Source organism: Panthera onca, chromosome A3 (assembly GCF_046562875.1).
Source record: "Panthera onca isolate mPanOnc1 chromosome A3, mPanOnc1 haplotype 2, whole genome shotgun sequence".
NCBI classification, from domain to species: Eukaryota; Metazoa; Chordata; class Mammalia; order Carnivora; family Felidae; genus Panthera; species Panthera onca.
This window is the reverse complement of record NC_138341.1, coordinates 116,097,384-116,121,101: the sequence shown is the minus strand read 5'-3', so window position 1 is coordinate 116,121,101 and position 23,718 is coordinate 116,097,384. Positions and strand designations below refer to the sequence as shown.

At 48.1% G+C, this 23,718-nt stretch overlaps 1 protein-coding gene across 5 annotated transcripts in view; it reads right to left on the bottom strand.

Moving 5' to 3' along the window:
- The window catches only part of MYH7B (myosin heavy chain 7B), a 42,174-nt gene extending 19,666 nt beyond the window's left edge, over nucleotides 1–22,508 (bottom strand). The window contains exons 1-8 of one of the 5 annotated variants that reach the window (XM_060616246.3): nucleotides 21,744–22,508; nucleotides 5,154–5,248; nucleotides 4,167–4,267; nucleotides 2,571–2,677; nucleotides 2,241–2,384; nucleotides 1,647–1,803; nucleotides 1,308–1,335; nucleotides 152–248 (exon numbers count right to left, since the gene is read on the bottom strand). In XM_060616246.3, the coding sequence (XP_060472229.1) occupies nucleotides 152–248; nucleotides 1,308–1,335; nucleotides 1,647–1,803; nucleotides 2,241–2,384; nucleotides 2,571–2,677; nucleotides 4,167–4,267; nucleotides 5,154–5,227 (708 nt within the window). In that variant the 5' untranslated portion in view covers nucleotides 5,228–5,248; nucleotides 21,744–22,508. Of the gene's footprint in view, nucleotides 1–151; nucleotides 249–1,307; nucleotides 1,336–1,646; nucleotides 1,804–2,240; nucleotides 2,385–2,570; nucleotides 2,678–4,166; nucleotides 4,273–4,581; nucleotides 4,603–5,153; nucleotides 5,249–15,340; nucleotides 15,971–21,743 lie in introns of those variants that run through there. The other 4 variants (XM_060616240.3, XM_060616271.3, XM_060616273.3 and 1 more) reach the window with 4 other exon arrangements.
- Between the last annotated feature and the right edge of the window lie 1,210 nt (nucleotides 22,509–23,718).

Here is a 23,718-nt window from a genome sequence, read left to right as displayed (position 1 = left end):
GTGGGAGGCTCAGGCAGGGCTAGAGGCTCTGGGGAATCAACTTTTTTAAAAGGAATTAAAAAAAAAAAAAAAAAGAAGAAGAAGAAGAAGAGAAAGAAAAGAAAAACAGTGAGAAGCAGTGGGGAGCAGAGCCCGCATGGGCGAGTCTTACGGCCTTCTTGCCCGGCCCATCTCCCAGGGCAGCGACGATGGCAAAGTACTGAATGACCCTCTTGGTGTTAACCGTCTTACCGGCCCCCGACTCTCCGCTTAGACGATACAAACATGAGTCACCAAAGCCCATCTGGTCACCCTAATTCCTCCCATCCCCCAACACCCCACCCCTCAAGCAAGGCTACTCTGTCTCCCCGCCACACCCAGCTCCCAACTCAAGACCCCCAACCCAACACTCTCCAGAAGAGATCAACCCTCAGAGGTGCTGGGTTGTGTAAAAGCAAGCCAGCATAGAACATCCCTGTGAGATGAGAACACATATGATGATGTCACTGTCTACTGAGCACTAATTTCATGCCAGATACCAGGCCAAGTGCTTTACCTATATTGGCTCATTTAAGCCTTAGAAACCCTGTAAAGCAAGCACTACTATCACCCCCATTTTAGGGGTAAGGAAATGGGACTCAGGGAAGTCACATAAATGTCCCTGGTGTGTGCCAGGCACATATGTTAACTCACTAACTCCTTAAAGCTCTGTATGATAAGTAAGTAGGATTGTTCTGCCTTTGTTGATGAGACTCAGGGGCCCAAGGGTACCAGCAGAAAGTGGATATGTAAGAACTTGAACCCAGGTCCTTCTGGTTTTAAAGGCCTTGCTTTTAACCACCAGGCTGCACTCACACACACACACACACTCATACACAATATCCATATTGGCTTGGCTGGACATGAACTTGGACATGAACTCTACCACTTTCCCAGGGGGGCAAATGAAACATCAAAATAAGATTCAGAAATAAGGAGACTGTAAGAAAGAAAGGGAAAGTAATCTCCTCCCTCCCCTTGAGCCAGAATCATAATTCCCCAAAGATTAAGGTGGGAGAAGATTCCAGGCCCTGGGAAGAGGGACTATCAGGGCTGGTGATCACTCTGGTGTTTGGGTATCCCTTCCCTGTCCACCACCCCATAATGCATCTGCCCAGAATAGGGGCAGAGAAAATGCTCTAATTTAGCTTCAGAAGGATACCAGATCCAGGTGGTAAAAGCCCTACCCTAAGCACTTTGGACTCAACTCTGGGAAATGATTTTAGTTCCACTCCCCTCCTTCCAGGTGGTCAGCATTTCCCACCACACCCCCAGAGCCCCACACTCACGTGATCAGCATGGACTGGTTCTCTCGGTCTGGAGGAAAGGGGAAGAGATAGACAAGTTAGCCAAGGTGAGAAACCAGTCAGTCAGGAGTAGAACACTTTGGGTATCTGTGGCACTGGGGCAACCCCTCCACCACCCAGGGCCAGAAATGGGAAGGACGAGGTGGGATCATCCAGACAGTGGTCGGCTCCCACTTCGAGAGACAGAATGCTACGCTAGAGTGTCCAGCAGCATCAAAAGGAAAGCAGTGCAAGTGGAGGGAAAGGGGTCCTTTTACAGAGGCCTCCCTGGAGCAGGGGTGGAGGTCTTAGGTGAGGGAGAGGAGTCAAGGCGGCTCTTACTGCGCAGCATGTCATTGTAGGCATTATCTGCCACTGCATATATGTGGGGTGGGGCCTCCGAGCGGCGCTTTCCCTTGTAAGCAGCCACCACGGAGGCCGTGTAGACCGGGAGCCATTTGTAGGGGTTGATGGTGACACAGAAGAGGCCCGAGTATGTCTGAGGAGAGATTATAAAATGGGTTATTGAAGGCCAAGTTCCCATCCTCAATCCCCAGCCCTCACGAAACCATGACCCTTCCAATATTCCCCAAGGAATCACTTAAAGTGCCCTGCCATACGCTCTGTGGCTGTCCTACCCGCCCCAGCCCTTACTCCGGCCCCGCAGCCCGTAGCCCCACCTCCACATTGCCAAGCCCAAGCGTCTAGCTGCAGCTCCGCCCCTACACTCTGGTAGCCGAACCTCCTCTAGCCCCGCCCCAGCCCGGGGCCCCGCCTTCACAGCGACAAGACCTCACGCTGTCCCACCTCTAGCCCTGCTCCTTGCTCCTCCCCCCCCTCCCCGCCAACTCCCCACCATGCAGTAGCGCTTCCCCTAGCCCCGCCCCTGCCTCTTTGGCCCCACCCCCACCGAACCCAGCCTGGCCCGTGGCTCACGTAGATCATCCAGCGAGCATAACGCTGGCGCAGGTTGTGTAGCACCGCTGCCTCGTTGAGGTGCGTCATCATGGCCATGTCCTCCAGCAAGTCGAAGCGAGGCGGGTTCATGGGCTGCAGCTCTGCTTCGCGCACTAGCAGCATCTGTCCGGGAGACCGTATCATAGGAGACCTTAACGTGGGGTGAGGTGGTAGGCGGGCAGCAGTTGACTGACCTCTGACCTCAGTCTCTTATGCCGGTGCCCTCCCAGACCCCTTTTTTCATCCAGTGCGCCAGCGAGCTGCACCCGAGGGGGCAGAGGAGATAATCCCGGAAGAGGGGAGCCAAACCTTCTGGTCTTTGGTCTCCACATTGACTCTGCCCCCAGTTGCCTCCGACTTGATCTCGGCCTCCACGTAGGCATCCTGTTCATCAGGTACCCAGACCCTCTTCCTCCCTGGTTGGGGGAGAGGAGTGGGGCTTTGAGAAAGGCTGAGGCACATCGAACTGGGGTTCCCAAGCCTTGTCCATAAACCTCTGCCCCTCCCATGAGCCCCTGTCAGGATGCAGGAGTACACAAAGATCCTTCCAGACCCCGGATCCTGGAAGGGCAAAGCTGGGAGGGTCCATAGGGACCTTGTCAGAGGATTCCCTGACTGAGGTAATAGGCCCTCACCACCCTGGATTACATACTTGGGTTCAGATTCCTGCTTTTGCCATATCTACCCTGCAAGTTCGGGGAAAACTCTCATTCTCTCTGGGCCTGTTCCCTCAAAGGCAAAATGTTACGGGCATCTCCTGATGGAGAAGGCCTCAAAATCAGGCACATAATTCTCAGGGGAGCTCTGCCTCCCCCATTTCGCTGAAGACCCAAACCCACTTCTCCTAATTCTGTGGCTTGTGTTCCTTCTTGCCTGGTCAGCTGGTCCCACAACTTCAGGGAGCCCATATCTCATGGTGGTTAAAGGCATGGACTCAGATAGCAGACCACCAGGTTCTGTTTCCTGTCCTGCCACTACTAGCCAAGTGCCTTACTCAGGACCAGCTACATAACTCTCAGTCCCCAGTATTACAATGCAGCACCCCTGTTAAAAAATCATTAAACACTGGGGCCCCTGGGTGGCTCAGTCGGTTAAGCATCCAACTTTGGCTCAGGTCATGATCTCACCGTTCCATGGGCTCAAAACCCTGCACCAGGCCCTGTGCTGACAGCTCAGAGCCTGGAGCCTGCTTCTGATTCTGTGTCTCCCTCGCTCTCTGCCCCTCCCCCACCCACACACGCTTTCTCAAAAGCAAACATTAAAAACAAGTTTTTAAATCATTAAACATTTCAATATGGTGAGAGCTGAGTGTTAAACACAAAGGCCCTTCTGAGGTGATGCCCTGTGCAACTGCAGAGGTTGCACACCCATGAAACTGGCCTTGGCCCTGGTCCCCAGCTCCCAGGTTATTGAGATGATGCATGGAAAGTCATTCACTCTGGGCCTGGCACAAAATAAGCACTTGATACACATTGCCTATTGTTATTATTGTCCTATGAGCAAACTAGGTCATAAATAGTAGTCTTTATTCCTGTCTTTGGCTTTAGCTCTATGGAAAACACTAAAAATAACTCCAGCACAGGTTTTACGGACACCAGCCTGCATACTAATCACTCCCATCTCAGAGGCCTCGGGCTCCAGCCACAGACTGCCGCTCTGGGAGACAGGGAATATTGTCCCATTTTACAGAGGAGCAAACCAAGGCTTGCTCACAAACATGCAGTGATGTACACAGAGTCTCAGGGAATGTACCCTTAAGGACCCCAGACTCTGAGGGAAAGGGCCAGGGCTAAAGCTTTGAAGCCACAGTTCCCCTTCAGCCGCGGGCTCAGTTTCACCCCTCCCCACTCCTGGTCTGAGTCTATAAGGGCAACACCATGGCCGTGCCCTTCTGCCTTCACTTACCATCCCACGGGACAGTGTGCACCTTCATCAGATCCTGGTAGCCCTGGCGGAGGTAGCGGGCAGACTCCCCAAGTTCACTCACATCCATCATGGCGGTGGCACTGAGAGGTGGAAGATGAGGGACTAAAAATCTTGGAGGTTCAAGGCAATCCAAGGCATCAGGCACTGGAAGATGGCTGTGACGGAGGAACTAAGGGACCCAGGGACCCCAAACAGGGGTGTGATGCAAAACCCACAAGGCCTAATACTCAGTGATTCCTCGGGGGTCCCCATCTCAGCCTCCCTGGTGAGCCCCCAACACACATACACACACACACTCAAACACCAGAGCATCCTTTCCCAGAGATAGAGAGAGACTTGTGCCCACCCATGGGTTCCTCACCCTGTGGTTCCAACCTCAGCCCTGATCACCCACCTCAGCACACGGTGAGGGCTGGGAGTTGGGCTACCCCTTTTATTGCCACCGTCAAGGTCAGCAGAGGAGAGCTATGTCAGCAATCTCCACGTGTCACAGCCCCCCCAGCCTGGCCACAGGACACAAAAGGCAAATTCCCTTTTATCTCCACCAGCACGGCCCCTGGGCTATTTTTACCTCCCATTGTCATGGGATCACAAAGGCGGAGAGAGACACTCTTACTAAGAGAGAGGGAGGTTGGGATTCAGAGACTGATGGGGCAGGGACAAAGCCGTGAGAGATCCGGGAAGACTGAGGAGCCCAGAGAGAGAGAAACTGAGTCACAAGGAGTCTGGTCCACCCAGAAAAAGGCTCACACCCCCAGAAACAAAGAGCAAGGAGACTGAGTGAGAGGAAACAACAGAGTGCCTTCTGGGACTATTTGGCACAATCCTCTTTATACACCCAGGGAAACTGAGGCCCAGAGAAAAGAAAGCACTGGCAAATCTCACAGATAAGTAGTGGCAGAGACCAGATCAAAAAGAGAAGCAGAGAGAGTAAGATATCCCTCTCCAGTACCTGCATGCTCTTACCTCCTACCTCTATCCCCATCTCCTTGGGGTCCCCTGGGGAAATTGTACATGAAGAAAACTAGACCTGTGACCATACACGTAAAGAAATGATTTGGCTGAAAAGAAAGCAAAAGGAGGAAATTTAGAACAATTAGAAGGCATTCAAGATTCCCAGGAAACCAACTTCCCACTCTTAGCCCCCTCCTGCCCCCCACTCTCAACAGGGGTTCAGTGTGCTGGCACTCAGTCCGCCTGATACGGGCTTTGGAATACATCAGGGCACTTCCAGGCTGTCCTGTCCATCACCCCATTCAGGCCCTGGTGACACCACAGAAATTTATGGTCAGAGAATCAAAGGATCCTGGAACTCGAGACAGTGGACACATAGAACTACACAGGTTCAGAGCCAGGATTCCAGCCAGATGTCAGGCTGTGCCCACACAGAGAAATTCTCTGTACCATCTGGCTACCAATTCCAAATATGCATATACCTATATTCTATAAAATATATAGAAATAACTTCAAAGACCCATTTTCAACCATACATAGTTCAAAACCAGGTAAGCTGATAAAAGTAGAAGAGTGGTCCTCTGAGGGAGAGTAATGAATGGACGAGGCACAAGAGCAGCCTCTGGAATGCAGGAAACACTATGTACTGAGCAAAGAGCAGTGTGTTCACTCTGTAAAACTAATTGAGCTGTACGTTCAAGATGTACCCACTTCACTGCATGTATGTTACACAAAAACTTTGTTAAAAATGCATGGCCAAATTTGGCAATATCTATTAAAATTACAAATGCTGAGACCTTTTTAGGAATTAATCCTATAGATACTCTCCAAGTTATGAAATGATACAGCTCTCCTTTGGGTGACATTTAGATTGTCCCCAGTCTTTTTGTCATTATAATCAGGGATATAGTGAATATTGCCATACAGTCTGAGTTTCTGCAAACTAAACACACCCTATTCAAGAAACAAATTACCAGCAACCCCCCTCTTTCATTCACCACTCCCTCACCTACCATCCTGACTTCTAATGTCAGATTAGTTTCCAAAATTTCTATGAATGGAATCCTACCTTATGTATTCCTTTCTTCTTTTTCTCCACATTATATTTGTGATGACATCATTCTGTTTTGATTCTCTTCATAGAACGTAGGTTGTTTCTGGCCTGCCTCCCCACCAACTAATGGGCAAGAGCATGGTCTATATCCCCAGCACCTTACAGAATGCCCGCACACAGCAGAAAGTCAGTAAGTGTGTGCTGAGTAAGAGCATGAACCCAACTTGATAGATAGTTTAAGATTATAGGGTTTTGTTAGGCACCTGGGTGGCTCAGTCCTTAAGTATCTGACTTCAGCTCAGGTCGCAATCTCACGGTTCATGAGTTCAAGTCCCACATTGGGTGAGCACAAGCCCCGCTTCAGGTAAAACACAAGCACCACTTCGGGTGAACCCTATTTCTCTCTCTCTCTCCCCCTCTGCCCCTCCTGACATTCTCTCTCTCTCTCTCTGCCCCTTGCTCATTTGCACCCCCTTTCTCTCTCCAAAAAAAATTTCTTTTTTAAAGATTACAGGGTTTTGGGGCAACTGGATAGCTCAATCGGCTAAGCATCTGACTTGTTTTTGGCTCAGGTCATGATCTCACAGTTGATGGGTTTGAGCCCCACATCAGGCTCTGTGCTGACAGCTCTTCCCCATCTCTGCCCCTCCCCTGCTCACTCTGTCTCTCTCTCAAAAACAAACAAACAAACATCAAAGAAAAAGATTATAGGGTTTTCATCTCCTTATTTAGAGAAACCCCAAAGAGTGGGAAAAACTCTGCTTGCTGTTTGAAGATGCTCAGAAAGCAGGGCCTTCTTTCTTAGGGCCTGAGCAATAGAATTAGCCTGGAGAATTAGAACCTTTAATGAGCCTAGCCTATACCAAATATAATGTGGGTCTGAATTCTAGAATTATCTGTTCAGTGTATAAATCTGGGGCTGAGAAACCAACCAAAAGAAATGGGTCTAGAACTGTAAGTTCACTTCTACTACACAGGGCACACCTTCCTGCTGAGATGAACACACAGATAAAAATGACGAAGCGATGGGGAAACCCAAGAGGCACCTAAGAGAGGCACGAAATGCCACAATCTGCAAGGACTTAAGGCACCAACCTTAAATATATGAAGAGCTGTCCTGTAGCATACGAAACCTGTGTGACTTATGTGTCCTCAAGAGCAGGCCAGTGGGGTGGTTACAAGGAAGCAGAGTTTGGATACATACACAGAAAAGGGTCTTTTCATACTCAGAGCCTGTCAGCCATGGAAGAGGCTTCGTAGAAGAAAATGAGCCTGCTAACAGCAAGGAAGAATCAAGCAGAGGTTGCACAGGGCTTGAAGCTTTGGACTGGGCAACCTCTGAGATCTGCTCCAACTCTAGGATTCTAGGATTCTAGGATTTTAGAACCTCCGGAAGCTTCGTTTCTTCACCACCGCCCTCTCATCCCAACCAACCCACCGAGTAGCCAGTGTAGACACTCCAAAGTCTTTCTTCCTCCCTTCTCTTCCCAACATTATGAGCACAGAGCCAGGACTATATGTACCTCAGTTTCGAATCCTGGCATGTTAGAATCGGTATCACTAGAACCCTGAAGTGCTACAATCCAGGGGCAAAAGACTTGAGGCAAATATAACAAAATGTGTACAATGGTTTCTTAATTGTTCTCTGTACTTTCCTGTACCTTTTCTATTTCTCCCTGCCTGCCACCCTTTTCTCCAATTCCAGTTAAAGACAGCAGGGCATTAGGAATCAGGAGCATCAGGGCTGGAAGGGAAATCATCTCGTCCAGACCCTCTGCTTAGCTGAGGACACAGAGGCCCTGATGGGGACAGAGGGAGCCTGGGCCAGACTCCAGGATCCCACTCCTGAGGTTAGCTCTCTACCCAAGCACACGGAAACCAGCAAAGGAGAAGGCAGCTATGGTGAGGACTGGCATGAAGGCAGCTGGGTCACCTGCAGCCTGGCCTGTGGTGTGGGGTGTCCACCCTCCTCGGCTTCAGAGACTCTCTCCAGAAATCGCTCTAAGAACCACGATCTTCAAGGGACTTAATTAAGATGCTGATAGTGCTAGGAAGGACTGTCAGGAAGGGCTCAGCCTCAGGCATTCCGGCCTCAGTGCTCCCAGGCCCCAGACCGGCCTGTTGCCACCCTCAAAGACAGCAATGCTGTAAATCCCCTATTTGCATCCCCCACAGAAAAGCCAAGGAACCTTGGGCCTGACTAGGAACAGAGTTGGGAAGGAAGAGCAGGATCTAGGGTAGAGAGTAAAGCGGTGAAAGATAGAGATAGGCAGTCTTAGGATATGGGGAGCTGGAACCAAGCCAGACACCATGGCCTCCGCGTCCCCTATTTCTCTCCATCAAAGGCCTCAGATAAGCAGTTTTGTGGGGTCCTGGAGCTCACAGCTTAGTAGCAGCCAGAACTGGAGGCAGCTGCTGAGCTGGGGCTATTGGGGGAGATTCCCATGAGCAATGAGCTGATGGGGCAAAGCCCAAAAGGGACATACTACCTCTGGCTTCTCTTCTTCTAGCCCAAAATGCCACTGGAGGAGCTGAGTATTGGAGAAAGCAAGGGCAGGTAGGGAGACAGAGAAGATAGGATTTGGGAGCCAGCCCCAACCGGAAATGTATCTGTCACCAATGCTCCTCAGTCCCTGGAAATCCTTGATAAAGACATTGAAGGACTCTGTTAAAATGCTACCTCAGCTGGGAGGATCACATAGATTCAGGTGAACATGCATCTGGTGCCTTCTATTCTGTGTCCAGGATGGGAACCCAATACTCTCTGTCCAGGAAAAGAAAGACACCCACAGGAGATGTCAGAATGGAGGGATGTGAAGGATAAGAGCAAGTCTGACACCCAGACGGACAAGGAGAGGGGCATGACAACAAGGTCCCTTCCCTCATAGAGCGGCAGTCAATGAACAAGCAGATACAGTTTCTAAGGTAATTCAAGATCGTGGCACAGGATATAAAGGCACTACGGTAACGCAGTGGAGGGTCATGGGGGTGGGGTATACAGTACTCAAGTTGGTCAAGGATGTGGGGCTCTCTGAAGAGGTGACATTCAAGGTGAGACCTGAGGGACGAGAAGGAGCCACACAAAGAGCCAGAGGAAGAACATTCTGAGCAAAAGTAGTAGTAAATACAAAAGCTGTGAGGCAGAAAATAGCATGGTGCGTTTGATGCCATCACAATGCTAGTGCCGCTGGAGCGGGAACAGGGGGAGAGTTTTATTTTTAATGTTTATTTATTTTTGAGACAGACAGAGAGAGAGTGTGTGAGCGGGGAAGGGGCAGACAGAGAGGGAGACAGAGAATCCCTAGCAGGCTCCATGCTGTCAGCACAGAGCCGGATCCAGTGCTTGAACTTACGAGTACTGAGATCATGACCTTAGTCAAAACCAAGAGGTGGATGCTTAACTGACTGAACCACCCAGGCACCCCTAGGGGGAGAGTTTTTTAAGGTTGGGTTACATAGGTAGGCATGAGCTGGATCACTGAGTCTTGTAGGATTTGAAAGGGACTCTGGACTCTATTATATAAAGAACAGCGGGAAGCTGTCAGGGCAAGAGAGTAAGTGGTCTGAGGTTTAATGATGACCACCCTGACTGCCATACAGAGAATGGACTGGAATGCTGCAGGCAGAGCAGCAAGGAGGCAGTGGTCGTCCAGGTGAGAGGAGGGCACCAAAGGCAGAGGAGAGGGGACACAGAGCATGAGCCCTAACTCCAAGGCCAGAGCAGTCACACAGGTGGAGGCTTGGCCACGGGAGGCACACAGGGAAGGGAGGCCAGGTGGAGCAGCTGGGATTAGACTGTGAACGGCCTCAGAAGCCAGATTAGGGTTTAGCGTTCTCCTGCAGGAGTTGGGGAGCCATCAAAGGCATTTGTATTTTATGTTTCTCATCAAAGAGCTCTGAGCAAGGACATTTGACAGCATGGTCAGATTTATGTGTTCACAAGATCCCGGTGGCAGCTGGTGTGGAGGATGGACTGAAGGGGCGAGACCGGTGGCAGGAAGACTTACTTAGGAGGTGGCTGCCATAACAGTCCAAAAGCAAAGCAGTGAGGCCCTAGAGGGGGGCCCTCCCCTTGGCACCCTGTGGGTGGGGGGGCCCCTGCTCATCCAAGGCTTGTCCCCCTCCTGGGGCCCTGGGCAGCTGCAGAGAGCCCGAGTGGGCCCCGGCTCTGATGCCTGAGCAGAAAATAGGATGAGGGCTGCCAAAAGGCATCAGGGGTGTTTATCCGGAGGAGAGATGCCTCAACGTGGTAAAAGGTTACTTGGTGGGAGGGGAGGCGGGGGGAGACCAGCTGTCCCCCATCCTCACAAAGGACAAACAAAGGAGGGGACTGTGGCTTCAGCTGCATCAAGAGGGAGGGAAGTTAGATACAGACTCAGCAGCACAAACTCTCCCTTTCAGAGACCCCAGGGGCCTCCTGGATCACTCCTGACTGCCCTACCTCAGACTGCCCTAGAAGAATCTGGGGTGTGGCTGCCCCAGAGAGAAATGTGCATGTGTCACCCTCCTGGAGATAAACAGATGGACAGAAAGGCCTCGATGCTGGACTGAAGTGGTCTGGACCCTAGCACAGGCTCTGGTCTGGGGCTGTGATCTGTTGTATCCTGGAGTTCAATCTTTGCCTTAGGCCCTCACTGTCTAGATAGCTCTCTCTCTGCCTCTGCCCACACTCCCAACCAGTCTCTGTGTTTTTAGCATGAGGTGGGAGTCTCTTGTATCGCTCATGGGTCTTGGTCCTTCTTTGTCACCCTGTCATTCTCTGCCCTCTGAGACTCTGTATTTCTTTGTCTTGACCTCTGACTCAGTCTCTCTAGAGCTGGGCTGGACTGGGCCAACCTCCCACCCCCAGTGGGCCCTCACTGGTAGAGTGCCCCCATGTAGACAATGCTCGGGCCCAATGCCCAGGCTGGAACAGGTGACAGCAGCTGTGGATCTATCTATAGCTCCCTTGCCCTTCAATTGTTCCCAACTTCAAACAATGGCTGGGCCCTGGATTATAGACACCCCCCACCAGACTTGCTGAAATGGATCCTAGGGGGCAGGGGATGAGAATCACGAGGCCCACATCGTGATCTCTTGTAAGTATCTATCTCTGTGTGGACCTCCATGTTCCACTTATAGCTCTGGGCTAGAAGGCCTTTCAGCTCAGAGGCTGTGTGAGTAAATGATCAGTGGATAAGGGAGAAAAGTGTGTGCAAACAGCAGGCCTGTACTTGGACATGTGGGTGTGTGTGACGTGTGTTTCCCTCTTCCTGCTTTGGTTGACAGACACGTGTGGACACTGGGGTGCCAGTTCCGTGAGGGCAAAGACCTAATCTTTTTTATTCTCTGCTGTATCCCAGCCTGAACCTGGCCATGGTGAGTGTTCAATGTACATTTCTTATTTTTTTTAATTTTTTTTTTTTTTTTGAGAGAAAGAGAGAGCACGTGCGCACACGTGAGAGCAGGGGAGGGAGAGAGGGAGAAAGAGAATCCTAAATAGGCTGCACGCCCAAGGCAGAGCCAGATCTCAAAACTGCGAGATCATGACCTGAACCGAAATCAAAAGTTGGACACTTAACTGACTGAGCCACCCAGGCGTCTCTCAATATACATTTCTTACCTTGGCCCTTAGGGAGAGTAAGGGGGTGCTATGTAGTGACAGGGCTCAAGCATGAGAGGCAGTATAGGGTAGTGATGAAGAACACCTTAAAGTCAGATTGCCCGGGATTGAATCCTGGCTCTGCCAATTACCAGCTCTGAAATCTTGGGAAATTATTTAACCTCTGAAAAATGGAAAATCGTAAAAAAGACCTACCACAACACAGGATTCTGATGAACATTATATGAGTTATAACATCTGAAGTGCTTAGTTACAATAGTGCATGCCAGAGTAAAGACTCAGTAAATTACTGTTCTTTACAACATATATCATTAAGTGAAAAAAGCAAGGGGCAGAAGAATGGATGGGATGTGCTATCGCTCATGCAAAAATGGGGGGATAGAAGAGTCACGTATTTACGTGCCTACCTATGGAGGGACCACCTTTGCTGGTAAGAGCGGTGGCCTCTGGAGAGGGGAATAGGCGGCTGAGGGCTAGGGAAGGGAGGGAGGCTGATTTTCTTCTTGCTTACCCTTTTATACTTTTGAATTTTGAATCATGGGTATATATTATCTAGTTCTTAAGGATTCGCTAAATGAATAAGATTCACTTCCAACATGATCCTTGAAAAAGCAAGCTCCTATTCTATGCCAATGGGGAAGGCCTGGTGAGGGCCATTCCTCAGGGTGTGGGCTCATTGACCTCAGCCCTGGGTCTGAGTCTATGGGTCACCCTCTTTCCTCCAGCCCAATAGCAGGCAAGACACATCCATGCAAAACCATCCCAGAGCAAATGGTAAGCCAGAAGGGAGGCTTTCCAGTTTCTAGGCCAAGCAGCAGCAGAGGTGGCAGGGGCGGTGGAAACAGGCTCCTGCCCTCTTCCCTGGCCCCAGACCCCAACTCTTCAGCCCAAGCTATTCTTAGAGGCTAGATAATGCCAGCAGTTGCTGCTGCTCATATTAGCCTCCAGAACCACTAGCACTGACAGGCCCAGTGCTACCTGCACCCCCTGGTGTGCTGGCCTTTCTGCCAGGTGTGGGCATCCTGCTGCTCTATCCTCTGCACTGCAGAGGCCACACATATTCCGGCCACCACAGGTAGGTGAGGGGACTGGGTAGTAGTCTCCCGCAAGACTCCCCTTGCCAGGCAGCTGGGTGGAACAGAAAGGGTCAGAGTGAGGGGTATCATCGTGCTGATAGATATTCTGGCCCAACCACAGATTCCAAACTATGCTTAGAATATGAATGGGTCTATGGACACAGGCTAGACAGAAGAGCTGGGGTGAAGGGAGGGCAGAAATAATAGCATGGAGGGGGCCTGTGTACAGAAGAGGGAAAAAGCCAAAAATAGGTCTAGGGAGGAGATGGCAGAAGAGGGTCTGATAGCACTGGCTCTAGAGCAGACTGTCCAGGTCTGTATTCTACTTGCTATGTGACCTTGAGCAGGTCTCTTTTCCTCCTGGAGCTTCAATTTCCATTGTAAAATGGGCATAACCTTATTTCATTTGGTTGTAAAGCAGTCAATTATATAATGTATATAAAGAGCTTAGCCTCTGACTGCCATACATAAGCACATATAAATGTTTGGTGATTTTATCATTAGCTCCATAAGGGCAGTGATGTTTCTTTTTTTCAGCTTTGCACCTGCAGGCACTAGACTGGCACACATTAGGAATGCCTCTTCAAGTCCTTGCTCTGCTACTTACAAGCTAAGTGACCTTGAGCAAGTTACTTAACCTCTCTGAGCCTTGGGTTCCTTCTCTGCAAAATGGATATATAAAGAATACCTCCCTTATAAATGTTGCTGAGAGAAATAAAGAAACCAAAGTGCTTATCCCAAAGTAAGAGGTCAGCAATGTGAACACATGATCCCTGTGAGTACATGTACGTTGGGGTAGTCTAGTGGAGGAGCCTTGGGTCTCCCATTCTGGGGACAGAATTTGAAGCAGTGTTCAGGGCAGCCAACATTCTGGAAGAGATATCCTAGTGGGCCTACCAGGTGGAAACAAAGTCCCAGAATCTTGTAAGACCACAGCCATACTACCCCCCAAATCCTATGCCACAGTCCAGGCCCTCCCTAGGATCTCAGGATCAGAACAGGTTTATCTCAGCCAGGGTCAACTTCCCATTTAGTTGAGTATAACAAACACTCTCTGATGCCCCCCAGATTGGGACTGGTTCTGGTCTTGTTCCCAAGGTCCAGGAGTCTGTCTAGTAGAGGAGACAGTCATGGAGGAGGCACAGAGAGTTTGTAACAATTGATACAGGACATCCCAGGGGAGGGGCAACCTGGTGGAGTAGAGAATGAAGAAGGAACATCTGTCCTTCTCAGAAGACCAAACAGAGGTGGAGTGGGAGGAGTGGGAGTGGCTTGTGGCTCTGCCCTTGCCCTTATGATAGTGGTGTCAGTTCAGGAGGTGAAGGACAGAGAGACTCAAAGAATTAAGCTCAGAAACCAACCCAATGGGTCTACCCTGGGTCTCTTGAAGTGTTTAGGGTGACCCTGCACTCCTCCACATCTCAGGGAATACTGCCCACCTCTCTGTGGAGCTGGACTTTGCTAACTTAAGGGCAAAAAGCCTCCTTGCACATAGCCCTCGGGATTTTTTTTAAGTTTATTTATTTCTTTGGAGGGGGGGGCATATGCACATGCAAGTGGGGGAGAGGCAGAGAGAAAGAATCCCAAGCAAGCTCCGCACTGACCTGAGCCGAGATCAAGAATCAGATGCTTAACCAACTGAGCCGCCCAGGCGCCCTAACCCTCAGGATTTTTTATGTGGGTTGAGAATGCTGTCTTACAAATATCTCTATTGTCCTGCCAATACTTTGGGCCTTAAATTTCATTTTTTAATTGAAATTTCTTTTAGGTAATTACATATTCACAATTATAAGAAACAATACAGAGAGATCACCTGTATTGACATTGATACTATCCCCCAAGTTCATTCAAGTTTTCCCAGTTTTACATATACATGTGTGTATGTGTGTGTGTGTATTAAGTTCTATACAATTTTATCACCTGTATATGTTCACAGATCCACCACTATAGTTAATATTCTGAAGAGTTCCAACAACAAGACACCCTCCTCCTTCCCATCCTTAACCCATCCAAAATTAACCTCCAATCTGTTCTCCATTTCTAAAATTGTCAATTCAGGGGTGCCTGGGTGGCTCAGTTGGTTAAGAGTCCGACTTTGGCGTAGGTCATGATCTCACGGTTACCGAGTTCAAGCCCTGAGTCAGGCTCTGTGCTGACAGCTCAGAGCCTGGAGTCTGTTTCAGATTCTGTGTCTCCCTCTCTCTCTCTCTGCCCTTCCTTCATTCATGCTCTCTCTCTCTCTCTCTCAAAAATAAATGAACATTAAAAAATTTTTTTTTACTTGTCAATTAAAAAATGTTACATAAATGAAATCATACAGTATGTAACTTTTTAAGATTCACTTTGTTCACTCAGCATAATTCCCTGGAGATTAATCCAAGTTGTTGCCTACATCAATGATGTGTTCCTTTCTGTTACTGAGTAGTATTCCATATTATGGATGTGCCACAGTTTGTTAAAATCTTACCTGTTGAAGGATACCTGGACAGCCCTCAGTCTGAGGTGCTATCTTATCACCTGCATCCTAGGAGGCCAGGGTCACCCACATCCTCCAAATTCTTGTTCCATCTGTCCAGGGACTTCTTGAGACCTGGAAATGGGCAGATCCCACTCTGCACCCCAGCAGCCAGCTCAGGAGTTGGCACAAAAGAGGTGCCCATGAGTGCCTGCTAAATGGGCCATGTCCACCGTGCTGGGGGCACCTGCCTCTCAAGAACCATCTTTTCCAGGGGGCCTCTCACTCTGCTCCCTGTTGCCCTTTCCACACCAGGCCCAGTGGATTTCATAACTCATGTTTCTCACCCATCCAGGCCTGGAAAAGCCTCTTCTTTCTTTGATCTCTTGGGTTTAGCTGAGCCAGGCGAATGATATAGCACAGTGCTTACAAGTTCTGGAGTCAGACTGAGTGAAAACCCTCAGTTACTCTGTCTCTTTGAGTTACCCTGTTTGTCATCTGTAAAGCAGGAATACTAATAGCACCTACTCCGTTGGAATTAAGTGAGATAATACTCATAAAAAAGGCACAATGCCTCACACATAAGTGTTTAATAAATGATCATTGCTATTCTTTTTCTTATTATCCTTTTCATCATTCCCAAACTCAGTAGAATAAACAAGAGAAATACATACCACCAATATCAAGACTATGAGAAGGTTAAAAAAAAAAAAAAAAAGGTCATTCCTAGACTATGGGACCCCATTCTGATCCTTCTCTCTTTCCAGCTCCTTTTCTTCTTGGTGAAATGGAAGGGCAGGACTACAGCCTCCCCCTGGAGAGAGGCTCCCATTACTGGTGTCAAGGTGACAATTGCCTTCTCCCATTTATAGGGTTGTCAGTCTCACCCAACACTTCCTAGCTCCAGAGTCTCCCTATAACAGCCAGCACAGTGTAGGCCCAGAGCCCTGCCATCATCTAGCCACAAGCAGGGTCACAGGGTCATCTCCTCAAAGAGCTGCCTCTATTCTGCTTTTGTGTGCACCTGCCTATCCAACCATTCAAATATTTACTGAAAAAGAAACTTTGCTATTAATCTGGGAAACTCCAACAAAGTGTCACTTCACACCCACTAGACTGGCAAAAACAAAAAAGCCTGACAATACTGAGTCTTACTGAGGATACAATTCTAATACAACAAGGACAATTCTAATACATTGCTGGCAAGAGTGCAAATTTATAAAACCACTTAAAAGAGATATTTGGCATTATCTAGGAAATCTGAATATGCTCATGACCTTCAACACACTGCACAAGGAGGCACATTTTAGATGGTTTATCATTTGTAACAGCAAAATACTAGAGACAACCCAAGAGACCATTCACAGGAGGAAAGGTAAATAAAGTGTGGTTTTTATGCAGCAAACCTATACAGCAGTGAAAACAAATGAACTAGTTACCCTGATCAAACGGATGACTCTCCCAACATAAGGCTGAAGTGACAGCAAGCTGCATGAGAATGTAAACAATGTTACCATTTAAAGTCCAAAAAACAAAAAATTGTATCAAATAATGTTTAGAAACACACACCTAGTAAAAGGATTAAAAATGCATAGGACCTACCTCACACCATATACAAAAACGAACTAACAATGAATCAATGACCTACATGTAAGAGTGAAAACTATAAAACTCTAAGAAGACATAGGTACAAATCTTCACGATTTTGGATTAGGCAATGGTTTCTTAGATATGATACTCAAAGCACAAGCACCAAAGGAAAAACAGATAAACTGGACTTCCTCAAAATGAAAAACATTTGTACTTCAAAGGACACTGTCAAGGGGCATCTGGGTGGCTCAGTCTGACTCTTAATTTCAGCTCAGGTCATGATCTGAGGGTTGTGGAATTAAGCCCGGTGTTGGGCTCCATGCTGAGTGTGGAGCCTTCTTGGGATTCTCTCTCTCCCGCACCTGTCCCTCTCCCCCGCTTGTGCACTCTCTCAAATTAAAAAAGAAAAAAAAAAAAAAAAAAGGGACACTATCAACAAATCAAAAAGACAATCCAGAGAATGGGAGAAACTACTTGCAAATCATGTATCTGATCAGGGTCTAAGATCCAGAATATATGAAGAATTCTTATAACTCAACAATAAAAAGACAAATAACTGAAATTAAAAATGCACCCTCTCTTTTATTAAGTGAAAGAGAAACTGAGTCAAAAAGCAGTCTAGGAGGGGTACTTGTGTGGCTCAGGTGGTTAAGCATCTTGATTTCAGCTCAGGTCATGATCTTGCAGTTTGTGGGTTCGAGCCCCACATCGGGCTCCATGCTCTCAGCAAAGAGCCTGCTTGGGATTCTCTCTCTCCCTCTCTCTCTCTCTCTGCCCCTCCTCTGCTCATGGTCCCTCTCTCTCTTTCTCTCTCTCTCTCTCTCTCAAAATAAATAAATAAACTTAAAAAAAAGTAATTTAGGAGTAGAATGGTAGTTGCCTAGGACTGGTTGGGAGAGGGGAACGGGGAATTATTGTTCAATGGGTACAGAGCTTCAGTTGGGGAAGCTGAAAAAGTTGCTGAAGCAGATGGTGGCGATATCTGCACAACAATGCGAATGTCACCGAACTGTACACTTAAGTGGCTAAAATGGCAAATTTTACATATATTTAGCAATAATAAATTTTTTAGGTAAAACAAAATTAGGCAAAAGATGTGAATAGACAAAGGAGATAAACAAATAGCCGATAAGCACATGAAAACATGCTCAGTATCATCAGTCATTAGGGAAATGCAAATTGAAACAAGTGACACTACCTCACACCCACTGGGATGGTCAGAATCAAACAGCCAGGCAGGAACACGTGGTAAGAATGTAAAAATTGGAACTCTCAGACATTGCTGGTGGGAATGTAAAATAGTGCAGCCACTCTGGAAAACAGTCTGGCAGTTCCTCAAAAAGTTCAATAGAGAGGGGCGCCTCGCTGGCTCAGTCAGAAAAGCATGTGGCTCTTGATCTCAGGGTCGTGAGTTGGGAGTCCCACATGGGGTATAAAGATTACCTAAATTAAAAAAACAAACAAACAAAAAACAACTTGGGGGAGAAAAAAAGGTCAACATAGAATTACCCTGCGAGCCAGCAAGTCCACTCCTCGGTCTATTCCCAAGATAATTAAATAAAGCCCCACAAAAACCTGTACATGAATGTTCACAGCACCTTCATTCATAATAGCCAAAAAGTAGAGACAACCCAAATGTCCACCAACTGGCGGAGGTGCACAATGTGGTGTATCCACACAACGGAATACTGGTACACGCTACAACATGGATGAGCCTTAAAGACATAATGGTAAGTGACGCAAGCCAAACGCAAAAGGCCACCTACAGGAGTCCGTTTATATGAAATGTCCAGAATAGGCAAGTCCATAGACACATGAAGCAAATTAGTGACTGCCAGGGGTTGGAGTGGAGGAATGGGGAGGTGACTGCTAATGGGTATGGGGTTTCTTTTGGTGTGATGGAAAAGTTCTGGACTTAGAGAGTGGTATTGGTTGTGCAATCTTGTGAACATACTAAAAACCACTGAATTGTATACTTAAAAAGGTTGGATTTTATGGCATATGAATTATAGCTCAATAAAAAATTACATAGAATAAACAACAAATTTAGGGGAGCCTTTATTCCTGAGGGATTACAGTTGTGGAGGAGCACGAGGCCTTCAGCTATATTAGCAATGTTTTACTTCATAGACTGGGGGGTGGGAATACGGGTGTTTGTTATACTAATCTGTATATCCTTCTTAATGTTTCATCATAAATAAAATTTAGAAGTATTTACTGAGTGTCGACCTGGACCAGGGCTACCTGGGTGGTTTAATGGTGGGTAAAATCAGATCCCATCCTGTCCAAAAGTAAGTGGGTAAGGATAAGCAGTAAGTGGAAAAGAAGGGCTGTAAGTAAGTCATCTCTCCTTTCTGGGCTTCTGTTTTCTCATGGATTATTTTATTTTAAATGTTTATTTGAGAGAGAGAGAGAGAGAGAGAGAGAGAGAGAGAGAATGAATGAGCTGAGGAGGGGCAGAGAGAGGTGGGGACAAAGTATCTGAAGCAGGCTCTGAGTTGACAGCAGAGAGCCTGATTCAGGACTCGAAATTACAAACCACGAGATCATGGTATCAGCTGAAGTTGGACTGAACCACCCAGGAGCCCCTATTTTATTTTATTTTTAAAGTAATCTCTGGGGGCCTGGGTGGCTCAGTTGGTTGAGCGACTGCTTCAGCTCAGGTCATGATCTCACAGTTCATGGGTTTGAGCCCCATGTCAGGCTCTGTGCTGACAGCTCAGAGCCTGGAGCCTGCTTCAGAGTCTGTGTCTCCCCCATCTCTCTGTTCCTCCCCTGCTCGTTCTGTCTCCCCAAAATAAATAAACGTTAAAAAAAATTTTTTTAAGTAATCTCTACACCCAACTTGGGGCTTGAACTTACAACCCTGAGATCCCGAGTCACGTGCTCTACTGACTGAGCCAGCGGGGCACCCCTCCTCATGGATGAAATGACAGCTGGACTAGAATCTTGTTAGTAGAAAGTCTCTGAGGGTCCTGGGGGCTGAGGAGTGTCTCTCCCCTTTATCAGACCACAGTTTCAAGAACTGCTTATGCACGATGAGAGCACAGGCCTGGAGTCAGCCCTGGTGTCATCAATCACTGCAAGTGGGCCTAATGCAAAGCCCAGCTGAGTCTCTATTTCTTCTTGGTAAAAGAGGGACAGTAACTTCTCCCTCTCGGGATTACCATGGGGTGTAAATGAGATAACACATATAACGTGTCCAGGACAGGCCTGGCACACAGTAAATCCTCAACACATGGGAGAGTCCTCACTTTGATTCCACAGGCATTTCCTGAGCAGCACTGCTGGGCCAGGTCTGTACTAGGGCTAGAAGACAGAGGAATTCCACCGAATGGCCAAGCAATGGCCCCCAGCCAGGTGGGGAGACAGCCCCATAAACAACAATACCAGGCAGGGTGATGTCACTGCTAAAAAGAGACAGCAGCCACGCACGCACAGAGCAGACCATGTGCAACGCAGACCCCGGGACGGGCAGAGATGTCCCAATTGAGAGACCTAGTACGGGCTTGGAGAGAGGCCCTCACCGTGGGAAAGACACATACCAACTGAAGGCACTGGCCTCCATTCACACTGCAGTGCAGCCTTCCTAGTCTCTTTTCAGTGAATTCAGACTCAAATGTTCCCACAAATCCCAAGAGCAGAGACTGCAATAGATTCAAAAGCCAGCTTTAGGAAGCCTGTGCACATGTGGGAGCACAGTGGCTAACCGTGGGAGGCTGCATGATCTCTGGCAAGTCAGGGCACATAAAAAGTGATATAACTGTAAAGCCATTAACCAAATACCTGGCACTTGGTGAACAGATTAATAAAGATTAGTTATAGTTAGGGAAAAAAAATAGATTCCATTTTCAAAGTGAGGGCAGTGGGATTCAGAGAAGTGAGAAGTGTTGCCCACAGTTACACTGCTAGCTTTGGAGGCAGGATTTGAACTCAGGTCTGACACATCAAAGGCTCAGTGCCTCATAATCTCCCTCTGTTACAGAATCTTCAGGAGGCTCTCTGTAGTCCACTAAATGGAATATAACCTTGCTGTGGAGAGGGGAACTAACAAAGGTTTGGGGCCAGAGAGACCTCAGGCAAGTTCCTCAATCCTGGGTTCCTTGATCTGGGACCCCCGAGTGGGCTCAGGGAGGTTTGTGAATTCCTCCACATGGTGTGCCAAAAGATTGTGTCTAATGGAGATTCTCAAAGGAGTCTATCACCTCAAAAGTAACAAGCCACTGACTTGGCCTCACTTGGCATGTTTTCTTACCTACCCAAAGGAGATACAGTACCTACGTTGAAAAGCTGTGAGGGCATTAAATGAAGTAGTTTATGAAAAGTACCCAAAACATCCTAAGCTTCCACCTATGTTGGTTTCCCTGACTTTCTCCCTCCCCAGCTTATTTCTATCATTTAGCAAACGATATTGACGATCTACTATGGAGCAGATATCACTCCAGGTGCTGGTGGTAAAGTGGTGAACAGGACAGATATTGTCCCTGTTCTTATGGAACTCACATGGTGGAGAGAAACAGACAAAATTAGTAATTTCAGATACTAGTAAGAGCTGTGAAAAAAATATATATACTGATGGGGTGGGAATGGCATCTGAGGAGGAAACATGTGAATGACAAGAAGTCAGTTATGCCGAGATTTAGGGGCAAAGCCTCAGGACAAAGGGAGCACAAAGACAAAGCCTCACTTGTAAGATGCTTGGCCAAGAGCCCCTCACACTCCCACACCTTACTCCCTGCACCACAAACCAGGTCCCTTTGAACAAGTCACATAACTTCTAAGACTCAGCTGCCACATCTACAAAATGGGAAGAAAGACACCTTACCTGCCACAAAGTGAGGGGACTCAATCAGAGGGCTGTTAAGGTCTGGGATCTTTCCCAAGTCTCACCAATAGACACCTGATACACGTCATTTGGCACCCATCTTGGAGGAGGGGAACCTGCAGAGAACCCTGGGTGATGATTTTTTCTTTTAATTTCATGTTGCACTAGATATAGTTTCCTTTGTTCCTGGTGAACATGATGGACTTTTCCTGCCACCTGGGGCCTTTTATAGTAACTGCTGCTTTGGGCTCTTCCTCAGGTATAAAAGCAGACAAAGGAAGGACATCATGGAAACACTGTCCTGCCCATAACCAGACCACCTATCCCTTCCCTCCCCCCAAGAAGATTGGAGGACTCAGCCTGTCCTGCAGACAGAGGGTGTACAAGCTTTATTTAAGGAGGTGGAAACATCCTGGCCCCTGGGTTGGGCCACTGATTTATAATTAGTTGTAGTTCTCCCTCCTAAATGTCTCTTTAACCTGTCCCCTTCTCTCCATCTCCTCATTGCCACGCACCTTAACTCCCTCTGAGCATGCTTTCTGGCCTTAGTCTCCCCACTTCCAAACCATTTGCCACACTGTAGCCAGCACCTAACAAAAAATCGACCAGGTCTTTCCCCTGCTTAAAATCCTTAGGCAGCTTGGGGTGCCTGGGTGGCACAGTCGGTTAAGCGTCTGACTTGGGCTCAGGTCATGATCTCACGGTCTGTAAGTTCAAGCCCCACATCGCGCTCTGTGCTGACAGCTCAGAGCCTGGAGCCTGCTTCAGATTCTGTGTTTCCCTCTCTCTCTGCCCCGTCCTCTGCTCACGCTCTGTCTCTCTCAAAAATAACATTAAAAAAACTTTTTTTTAAAAAAAATCCTTAGCTCCCCATCATTCACTGGAAAAATGCCAAACTTCTTAACCTGGCATCCAAGGCTCCCTCGCCAAGAATGAGCTCCTAACAGCCTGATCAACTCCCAGGCCCTCCTCAGTATCTATATCAAACTCCTCAATGTCTCTAAAATGAGCCTAGCCACACTTCGAATTATTTGCCTTTGCGGTTTCTGTTCCTGCTACTTGGAACACTGTCCCCATTCCTGCCTCTTAACTCCACCCTTACTTCTTTCACTGCTTACACATTCCTACCTAGCCCTCCAGACTCCAAAGCCCTCCCTGATTCCCCAGAAAAGCACTGTTTACCAGTCTACCTTCTTAATCAGATGTGAAAGCTGGGGTTCTCTCTTAGTTACGGTTAACTTCCCAGAGCTTGGACTGATCAGTTCAGGTTACTTGAACTTAAAAATTCATATCAGGTGCTTCACATTGAGAAGATCCTATCACAATCCGGAAGGAAAGAAGGAACAGTTAAAGAACTGGAGGGCTGCCAAAAGGTAAGATAAGAATAGGGATCAAGAATCTGCATTCTCAAAAAGTGCCCCAGATCCTGATGCAAATGATATTGGGCATTGTGATATACAATGCGTCACCCTCCAACGTTCCCAACTTAAAAATTGCTGGAAAAATGAAAATACTTTCCTTTACCTCTACAGCTTTTCGGCAGCTGTCCCGAGGTTAGAGAAGTCAGGTGGGCTTTTATGGGACTCAGCTGGGTGTAAAACAGAACCCTGGGTTCCAACACTGGCTCGACCCCTACCGTGCTAAGGTACCCTGCGCTGGGGTCTCTGTCCCTTTTCTGGGCCTCCCTTATCACACCTACCCCCACCATGTGTCCCTGAGGTAGTGACTGCCCCATTCTGGGTATCAGTTTCCTCATCTTACACTGGACGTCACCAGATCTGACATCCTGCTAGCTCTGCAAACCCGTAACTCCTCGCTGACCCAGCCTAACTCCTCCCCTCCTTCCCAAGTCCTGTCTCTCTGGATCCAACCGAGGAACCCTTAACGCCAAGGCTGCTCACGCACGGACTGACCCTTCCCGGTCGCCGTCCAGCTCCACAGGCACGTCTCCGCCCCCGCCCTGCCCTTTATACCC